At 39.9% G+C, this 10616-nt stretch overlaps 1 protein-coding gene across 1 annotated transcript; it reads right to left on the bottom strand.

Annotated features, from left to right (window-relative positions):
* Positions 1–68: 68 nt before the first annotated feature.
* On the bottom strand, positions 69–10505 carry LOC144664699 (membrane-bound glycerophospholipid O-acyltransferase 1-like). Its single transcript, XM_078525897.1, has 15 exons — positions 10341–10505; positions 10010–10155; positions 9061–9138; positions 8239–8331; positions 7940–7995; positions 7363–7417; positions 6280–6403; positions 5720–5749; positions 4991–5081; positions 4165–4266; positions 3388–3491; positions 3236–3300; positions 2477–2609; positions 1838–1989; positions 69–1126 (listed from the first exon to the last, which is right to left on the bottom strand). The coding sequence occupies exons 1-15, from the start codon at positions 10401–10403 to the stop codon at positions 829–831; spliced, it is 1590 nt and encodes a 529-aa protein (XP_078382023.1). The 5' UTR covers positions 10404–10505; the 3' UTR covers positions 69–828.
* Between the last annotated feature and the right edge of the window lie 111 nt (positions 10506–10616).

Raw genomic sequence — 10616 nt, 5'->3', positions numbered from 1 at the left:
TACTAGTTACCAGTCGACGACCGTAAGTGGCGGCCATCTTGAAGTGGGCGTAAAAAAAAAATTGCTCTCTCCGAGGTATGTCCCCGAATGCAATAACCCTCCTCAACTTCGTATGTAAATTGCCCATTTTAGTTCGTGTGATGCTCTCTAGAGAATTTTCATTAGTGTATCTCAAAATTGTTTATTCATTTCCACATGTATAAGTTTGAATTTGAAAGAAATAGTTCTCAGGGGTAACATCGATCACATTGTCTGAGATGGGACAAAAAACAAACGAAGCAAAAGAGATCTATTAATGCTGTTTTTTGTTTGTCGATCATGAACGATCGATCTTTTAAAGGTAAATCGTTCTTTCAAAAGGTAACCTCCTCGTCTGCTAAAACTGCCCATGTTAAAGCCAAGGAAAGTATAACAACTATATACAATGGTGTGGATTTTATTTAATCAAAACTATATTAAAGTGCTTTAGTTTTGAAAAGACCCCAAAATACTTTTTTTATAAATCGTTCCATGCACATGTACTAAAATAAGTTAATTCATTGACAATATATTAATACTAAACGCTGTTCTCCGTTATATTAATATTTTATGTTTTCTAGAAAAATGTTGCAAGATTGTTCTTGAAACTATTCTAAAATAAATTTAGAATTAATTCGATGATGCTAATGTTACTTTCTTGTGCAATTGACCCCTTTTTAATCCGTTGTCGACAGAAAAGGACTGCATCTTTGCGATTTTAGAAGTCTCGCTACATCTTGAGCACTCTAAATATATGTTTCACTTCATATTAGCTACTTGAACTGTCCTTGATAAGAGCCTCTGGGACATTCACTCAAAATATCTTGTCATTCGCAGTTTACTTAGGCCCCAGATTAAGTTCTCTTTTAGCAGAGAATTGTGAGAGCCAGTATAAAGCAGTTTCTTTTGACCATTTTGCGCCTCCAGTTTCTTGTTAACTCTGTTGCGAAGCTCGGTATAATCGTGTGAAGTTGAGTTATTCTGTTCATCCTTCTCCTCAGCGTTAACTTGTCTATTTTCTTCTTCCTTGTGATGTGTCCTGGGTCTACCACCAGGCAGGAAAACAAGTGATAAAAGACACCAAACATGTCCGAAGTAATACATGGAACTGCAGAACAAACACGAGAATTTTGTGTTACACACAAGATGATCTATGTTCTTCCTAAAGAAAGAGTTAAGTCCTTAAAGTCTTAGTCTCCTTCGCAGCTGTTATTGGGATGTCACGCAAGCTCCCTTCTTTGGGGGGAGCGTGTCCGTGACATCTCAAATAACGGCTGCGATCGCGAAGGAGGCTATAAAAGTAGACCCGCAAAAAGAAGTGTTGTCGTTGTCTAAGGGCGCTTTCCATAAGTCAGAGCTGGCAAGCCTATCCGGTGGTTTTGAATGCATGTCAAATGGCCCCTTATACACGAGATTTTCCCACAAATCGACCACAAGAGTGTATAATAATTATGTATTGACGGATTTGACAGGACAACTCTGAATGACAACGGAATATTCTTGTCTGGCCGGCCAGTTCTGACTAATGGAAAGCGCCCTAAGCTGCCCTCCCTAGATGGGGTGTTAGTCCATCAGGTTCCCCCTCCTCCTCCTCCCACCCAAGCATGTCTGTCCGCTTGTTCCAACAATTTGTCGGTTCCCTATCCTACTCCTGAGAGGTGAGAAGCACTGAGAGAGTAAAGTGTCGACGTCTTGTCCGACGACACAACGCGACAACAACGAGAGTGCAACAGTTGAATTTCTGTACCCTTAACAATATTGATACAAAAAAACACATTCAAAAGCGATGATAGAAGAGAAGAAAGCAAAAACACTTTACCGCCAGTACTCCAAGCCAATCCTAAATTCCAAAGCTACAAATGGCACAGTAGTGAACGTCAAGCAAACCATGGTAACTGCGCATGTCATGACATCATAGATACGAGCAACAACACGTGACCTCTGAAAATAAGGCCTGCACGTTCGACGGACCTGAAAAATATAAAAGAAACAACGTCACCAATTTGAAATTGAAAGAGCGTCACAGCCAGGTTGCAATCCCTAATGTTTTGGCGTTTGCCAAGACATTCACCCAATACTCCCAACCAGTCATGATGTACTCAACTTCTTTCCCCGCGCTTTTTACCGCGCTTTTTCAAAAAAAAATCAACACTCAAACTCCATCGTACGTAGTTTTCATGCTTTCCCGCGCTTTTCACCGTTTACTTACATGCTTTCCCGCGCTTTTCTCCGGTTACGTGTTTCAATCTCTAACCTGCTCATAACGCCATTTCTTGCCGTGGTAATTGACTTTAGTGATTTATAACTTAATATGTTGATATTTCGGCTGTTAGATTCGTCTGAGCAGACCTTTAAAGACTTATTCGCAATTCGTTCTCTGAAAACGTGCTGTTATAATTTGTTTCTTTGTCCTTCTATGAATATTGGCACAAAGATATCTAATGCTAAAAATGCACACCTTTCTTGCGGCCTCAACCATCAATCCACATGTCGGGAAGGCCATGTAGTATCCTGGGTAGAACCCATGCCAAAACGCTGACAATACGAACACGGCCTGAGTACGGTGATGTGGGACTCGCTCATACACAATTCTGAAACAGGACGATTGGACACTCTTATGCGTGAAGCATAAACCCCGGGGAATACTGGTATTCAACAAAATTTTATACGGCGAGGGCCCGTCTGGAGGTCCAAACCCTTATATTTTTATACATTGCCAGACAGAAAAGGTAACGTCTTCAATATACCTTCCATAAAAATGCACCACTTGCACACACCAACAGTAGAAAATATTGCATCCCTTATGTAAAATATTCAATTGAGTAACTCGTGAAAAAAGATAAGTTGAAAAGCCCCAGTTTTATATACTGTGAAACCTCGATATAACGAAGGGCCAAGAGACCGGCAATGTTTGCTATAACGAGTGTTCGTCAAATCGGGGTTCTTTTCCATGCATTTTACTATTCAGACTATTCCTGGGGCGGAGAGAATCATCTTTCGTTATCCGACGACTTCGTTATATAGAGGTTCGTTTTATCGAAGTTCCACTGTACCTTAATGGCAGTTTTTTGGGGTGAGCAAATGTAGCGATGGGGGGAGGGGACAGGGCGAACAAATATAGGAGAAAGGTGAGTGCTTGCACTCAGTTTTACTATCCTGTCCTCCGCAATTTTTCCACTCTTTCCTAAAAAACAATTTTGCGTGCAGCATAACGTACCTTCGTAACCATAACGCTGTACAAATATTCCAGTTGTCTAATATTTCCTTCATGTTCGTCGCAAACTGTGCCAAACAACAAAAAGAAATCAGAATAATGGCATCACTGTGAATAAAATCCATGGCTTCTCCAAAGACAGAGCACGAACGTACCTCGAGTTTAAGAATATTAACATTATTAACGCGGTCCCATTTGGCTTTGCCATTCTCGTCATAACCATTAAACCCCAGTCCGCACATGTTGTTCACGGTCTCAGCTAAAAAACAGCAATACAAGAAATCAGTCGGTTATTAAAGGAAGATTATCACTAGAAATATGCAAAAGCACATAAGAACGAACAGACTCAGTTTTCTTACGATGTCCTCACTAAGAATAAACATAAGAACAAGAAAAACTAACAATTTTGTTTTCTCAGTGTGCTTGCCTTGTTTATGCTTATTTCTAGTGAAGACAGTATAAAAAGGATATGTCTGTTCTTTTAATGCACTTATGGTGATGCTCGTGCTTATGCATAGTAAAAAACTAGACTTTATAGCCTTTACCTGCTTTAGTACGAGTTTTTGATCAGAATATATCGTAATATAATTACAGGGTTGGTACTCTTTTGAGCTTTTAAAATTCCACGACTTTCCAATTTAACCTTTTTTCTCGGAAATCTTCAAAAATTATCTTGATATTGGGTACGTTTTTACCCTTTTCTTCACAAAAACTAACCTGCCTTTACATTTATTTTATTTTCCATGACTTTCCAAGCCTGGAAAATGAAATTCTATATTTCCATGACTTTCCAGGTTTTCCATGACCCATACAAACTCTGTAATAAGCATCATTGCCTTTGTTAGTGCGCGAGGCGCCAGCTAAATAAGTAGAATTGCTCAAAAGCGTTAAACAATTTTATGGCGACAAGGTTCATACAAACTGCTTCTTACCCAATTTAAAGGCGAAGTAATATCGCAGCCTTATTGCAAATATAGAGATCCAGGAATATGCGAATCTCCAAAGAAGATGGTGAGACCTTATGAACTCTGGATCTGTAAAGAAAAAACGTAATTAGTTTAAAATGGAATTGCATGTACAACAAAAGCAAGTTTGAGAGATGCTAACTTTTTTTTTAATTTGGGCTTATGTCCTCAACTTCACGATTCAAAAGCCCCCGGGGGGGGGGGTACTCCCTATAATGGCCTATACGGGGAGGCTCCGCCCGAAAGGGGTACCTTTTTCAGGCTTCAGGTATATAAAAGGGTAGGGATTTCACGAGTTTAAGTATATGAAAGGGTATGGAAATCTGTCATTTGCTATTTAAAAGGGCTTTAAATTAAAATATTTCGAACAGACGCAATTTATGGCTGTATTATTTTAATTTATTAAGCGCTACATAAAAATGACAAGAAAACGTCCTATTTTAAGTTACGCCATGTCTCTTAGGTATATGAAAGGGGTACCTTCTTTCAGTTAAAGGTATACGAAAGGGGTACAATTTCTGTCCAAAATGGTATATAGAAGGGTAAGGGGTTAGAACTTGGGGCGGAGCCTCCCCGTATAAAACTTTTTTGAGTACCCCCCCCCCCCCCCGGGTCAAAAGCACAGTCATCTCGTTTTCAATAAAACCGAGATAGCTGCTACATTCCACAGAAAATGTATGTGACACATATGAAAGGAAGAAGAAAAATTGAACTCGGAAGAACCCTCAGAAGATGTCCTGTTCGGTGGCACTGGAAACCGAATGGAACAAATGCAAATCAATTTTTCGAGTACCTCCATTCCTGGAAATAGGATAATTCGATCCAGTGAGTAGCATAACTGTTAAACACACCAAGCAGGTCGTCAACTTCCTTAGTACATCGTTCTGTGTAAAGGGAAATCAGAAAAGCTGAAGTTAAAGTTGCCTGAACCCAATGACAATATTAGCCTTCTGCGTAGTTTTTCTAAAAAAGACAAAAAATGTTTCTTTTTCAAACTGACGATGGAAACGCAATCCATCAAGCTGAAAGCTGACTATAAACCAGAGAAATGAGACGACTAAAAAAAGGCCTAGTCTGGGACCCAAAGTCGCCGTACTTTGGGCGCTGGCGATTTTGGCGTTTGCTCTTTTTCCCGCGATTTTGGGCGTGGGGGGCGCTTGGCGCTGGGCGTTGGCCTTGGCTTGGTGCGCCTGTCAGTGTTGTTCTGTCATGGTCATCCTGGTCCCTGCATTGTTCGTTCCATCTTTGGCGACTGGGCGACTTTGGCGACTTGGGCGATTTGGGTCCCAGAGTAGGCCTAAAAAAAATCATGCGCCCTTGAATAACACTTTTGCACAGCGCGTTGAACTGTCGTACCCACTCATCACTAGGAGAGGGATGTATCGAGGCTTTTTTGACCTTTTTGCTGCGAACAAGGCTTGCTGTCTTTTCCGAACCGCGTCGAGGCAGTTACGCGGGAGAAAGCCGTCCCTTCCAGTCAGTACCTGATATTTAAATGGTAATGAATATCTTAAAACCTTACCGTAGGTGATGGTTCTCTCTGGCTTGGGTCCTATCAAAAAAAGTTTAGTTAATGAATGAAATAAAGCACTGCTAGCGCTATTTGCTGACCCTTACGCTTAACTCTACCGAGTCCTGGCCAAACGGAGACGCAGTGAACGCAGAACTGAAAAGCACTGCTTTTCTGCCCTTCCTTACTCCCGTCCCCAAACGGAGACGCAAGTGAACGCAAGTTGAAAACTTGCGTCTTCTTGCGTCTTCGTTTGTTTTACAGGTGAAGAAATAAAAATAACGCTATCATATACTGTGTTGGTGATCTAGGCCGACCAGGTATGGTAAGTTATGTTTTGGGGGTAAAAAACCTTGAGCCACGCCCAGATTGGTCTTCCTTTCCGACAAGCATCCTCACCCCTTTCATTTGAGGGTCCCCTTCCTGGGCATCATTTTCAAAATGCGTTATGGCTCGAGCGACGACTTGTAGTTTTGGGAAAAATATGAAAACTTCATATTTGAATAAATTTATGCTATAAACAATGTATCGGCTAATCTGAATATGATTCTACTCAATATAATTTAAATCACCTTTGGTCTGATATCTGAGCCGTCAATAAAATCATTAAATTCTCTGAAGGTGCAGACAGGTCCAGCGAGTATTGTGCTGAAGTGAAACAAGTAGCTGAAGTATTCCAACAGAGATGGGACTTTCCTGCACAGAAAAAAGTGAAATTTAGCATGTTGAACAGTGCGTGTAAAACCCCGGGGGGGGGGGGGGGTACTCCATATAATGGCCTATACGGGGAGGCTCCGCCCGAAAGGGGTACCTTTTTCAGGCTTCAGGTATATAAAAGGGTAGGGATTTCACACGTTTAGGTATATGAAAGGTTATGTAAATCTGTCATTTAGGTTTTAAAAAAGCCTTGAATTAAAATATTTCGAACAGACGCACTTTATGGCTGTATTATTTTCATTTATAAAGTCCAGCAGCGCCCCTGGGTCCTTGGTTCGGGGTACAATCGGTTGAGGGTAAGGGGTAGAGCTGGGGGAGCCTCCCCGTATAAAACTTTTTCGAGTGCCCCCCCCCCCCCCCCCCCCGGGGTGTAAGGCTTATATCAGTAAAAATCTTTTGCTTCATACATTTTCCACTAGAGTATCTGTATGTAAAATCACTCCCAAAGGAGGCATATTTACTAAGTATGTTGTGTTTCAATTTTACCCTTGATACAATTTGGTAGTTTCCTCTGTTCTGGTGTAGTATGGTAATATATGATAATGAATATAAAACAAAGGAAAAATACCAGATTGTCCCAGGGTAATGGTGGTCCAGACCTTCAGAAAGGGGGGGGGAGGGCATCCAAACCCTAGAACCTAGGGGTAGGGGGGGGGGTTGCTCTCGAAAATAATTTTTCTCAGCCTTTTGGGCCTCTATTTGTTTTAAACATAAGGTGCCCCTCAGCCCCTCCACTAGATCTGCCACTGGTATAATTGAGCCACATTATCTATGAGGACAAAAAAATCTATGTGGACATACTGATGTCCAGTGTTATTTTTTGCAAAATTATTTTGAGAGGAGGTAACAAAAACGAAACAACTAAATGACACAAAGCTTAATACGGTTTGGAGAGAAAAAAATGGTAGCCTGAGAAAGCTAATAGTGAATCAACTTACACAAGCCTTTCTTTTCTTTGTTCCTCTGTAAGTTTGCTTTCATCCCTTGCTAACCCTACCAGACAAGTAAAAAGAAAATTAATTAATTAAAAGAACAAAATATCATTCTGAAATTGATTTTAAAATGGCCAGAGTTCCAATGCTGGGATTGTCAGAGCCTAATGGAGCTCTAAATTCTCCCCCATCATTTTGCTGCTTGGACCCCTAATATTATTTTGTCGGTTTAGAGCATTAAGCCTGCAGCTAGTCTTCTTCACAGCCATTGTTTGGACCCATCACACAATGTGCAAATTATCCAAAAAATATCCATACCCACCCCATGGTAGGTCATTGGAAATTCTGAGGGGTGAGGGGTCTCAAAAGCCAAAATTTAAAGAAAATTATGGGACTTAACTGAAATTTCCAGAGGAGAGGAGAGATTCAAATAAAAAAACCTCCTGTGGAAGGGGGTATGGATATTTTTGGTAACAACTCAATACATAAGAGAAAAGTGTTGCACCATGACCCATATAACGGTTGCAAAGAAGACTAGCCTCCAGATGTTAATTGGATCAGATAAAAAGAAGTTATTGCTCACCATCATGAACACTGAATGCTACGTAAGTGGTCCTTTGTACTAAGATCATCAGTGGTCTGCAATGAGAAAAAAACAAAACAAAGCAACTCAGTGGGTATTAAGTCATGGATAATGTTTCTAAAAGATCATGATGCATGTGCCTGATAAACTAACTTTCAGGCATTATAGGCATGCAATGCATGCAGAAGACAGTGTAGCTATAGCACTTTGGTTCAAACCAAGAAATTTTCCTTGGGGACCTTCCTATAGATATTTTCTGGAACAACGCATTGGTTTTATTACTAAAAAATATCACTTACCCTGTAAAATCCAGAGTATACCCTCCATAGTCAGTAATTTGTCTGTGGAGATGAGCCACGGACAGGAAGCCCATAGACATGCCCAATACATATCTTTAACAAACAATATCGAAAGGAAACTTTATTATAACAAATGATGAAAAAGCTTTAGCATGGGTGTGCATTACAGATTTTTTACTAACTCTGTAATCCTTACAAAATCAAAATAATTTTATGCCAAGCTATCCTAAAGAACAAAGAAAATTGTAAAGGACTGGTCATTATTTAGAGGGGGAGGGCCAGTGCAAATAGAGGGAGGGTCAATGATTTTTATGCAGGGGAAAAAGGGGGAGGCACATAAATTTATGCACGCATATTAGGGAGCTTTTAGGGAGTAGGCAAAAGGGGAGGGGAGGGTCAGCAAAAAATGTGCTTCAAGAAAGGGAGGGTAAGGAAGTATTTGAACATGACATCTGTCATTTCCATGAGCCCTCCCCCTCTTAATAATGATCGGTCCCTAAAGTTAAGGAGACATATTTCTGACCTACTGCCAAACTTTGACAAATAACTTTAAATAAGATGCATAGAAGGCAGAAAGGATAATTAAATAAATAGAAAATAAAATGATAAATAAGTGGAAATTTGCAGTGGCATTCTTCATCCACTGTTCCAGATCTAATTGGAATTTGGAAGTGTTGGTTTTAGGGGAGGGAGAAAACCCGGAGAACCTGTTAAAAAACCCTGGGAGTTAAAACGAGAACCAACAACAAACTCAACCCACATATGGCACCACTGCAATAATAAAATAGTGAAACAATTTATTACTTAGTACATGCAACCTACTTGTGAACAACTGATGGATTTAAAAGCCATGTAAGAATATAGCAAATGCCACAGAAATTGATCAAAATCAAGGTTTGCCTGTCACAAGAAACAAATATTAGAATTAAAACTTTATTATAATATTAATATTATTATCCCAGGGTGTATATTAATAATATTTTTATCTTTTCACTAACAGGTTTAACAACTTGTCTGTCAAAAAAGTATATCACTGAGGCCCCATTAGGGGGGGTCTGAGTATCCCGTATCCCATTAATTTTTGGCCTAAATATCCTGTATCCCATTAATTCCCATTAGTTCAATATCTCACAATCTCTTTTCTTAATATCTCGTATCCCTATAATTTTTCCCTGAAAAATCCTGTATCCCTATAATTTTTCCCCCAAATATACCGTATCCTTAAAAACCCTAATGGGGCCTCTTCAGTTGCAGTGGAGAATTATTTGGGGGGTGGGAGGGAGGGAAAGAGGGAGAGGGAGCAGTAACGGGAAAGATTGCCAATTGCCAAGAAGACTAAGACACTGTCATTCCAACAAAGCTACAAAAATAAAGAGAAAAAAATAAATTTTTCTATTTTAATGTTTGGCTATTGATCACAATTATTATTAGTACCCACACCCCTCCTTGTCATGATAACCACCCACAGCTTCTTTGAGAATTAGCTTTCCACCTTCTCACCCAAGATTGTCCTGTTTTCTGTGTTTTCGTAACAAGTAATAACTAGTGAATTTTCTGATGCCTGCAAAAGTAGCCTTTTTAATAACATGAAATATCACACGGCTGCAGTTTTTCTTTTTGCAGGAAAAGATCTACAGCTAAAATCCACCGGCCATTTGAAAAAAAAAAAACAGAATTAAATATTAATAACTCGGCTTTGTATAAACAAAACCAACCAAAATGGAGTTTTTTAATTTTAAAAACCATAAGCAAGCAGAGAATTACACCTTACCATTCAAAACAAAACCACGTCAAGGCCAGACCCCAGACAAGGCCGACGGACCGTCTCGTGGAATCTGAAACGCGGCTGGGATGAAACACAAGTCGAAACACAGCACCAAGGGGAACAGATATCAACATGCAAAATACAAAATTCACCTGAAAACGGAAATATATTCCACTTGAGAGTAAATTTTGAGAGTAAAAATTGTGCAATGAAGTATGAACAGTGGGACCTTTCACAGTCCCCTCAGTAGCTTTTAATTGTTTGGCTTCGGACGCATGCCAGCTGTGTTGCGAAATGAACTGAAACGACAAAACGTTACCACAAAATTAAACCTCACCTGGTCTGGCGGAAAGTTTGTAAATCGTGCAATTTCATGGAGGAAATTCTCTAGAAAAAACATACTGGAAGCTGTAAATGCTGGCGTTACTGTCGAAAAATTATTGCAAAACGTCTGATGTTAAAAATATAAATTTACATGTTTTGGTTGAGCGACAAAGGAAACAGTGTAGTTCCAGTCCTCCGCGACCTTGAGTGAACTTCCTACTGATGGTGTGTGCCAAATGTCACGAGACCCGTGCATGGACAGAAAATGCAATTCTTTTGTCACGGGATT

The sequence above is a fragment of the Oculina patagonica genome, chromosome 9, assembly GCF_052425735.1.
Source record: "Oculina patagonica isolate OP01 chromosome 9, crgOcupat, whole genome shotgun sequence".
NCBI lineage: Eukaryota > Metazoa > Cnidaria > Anthozoa > Scleractinia > Oculinidae > Oculina > Oculina patagonica.
This window is presented reverse-complemented; position numbering and strand designations above follow the sequence as displayed.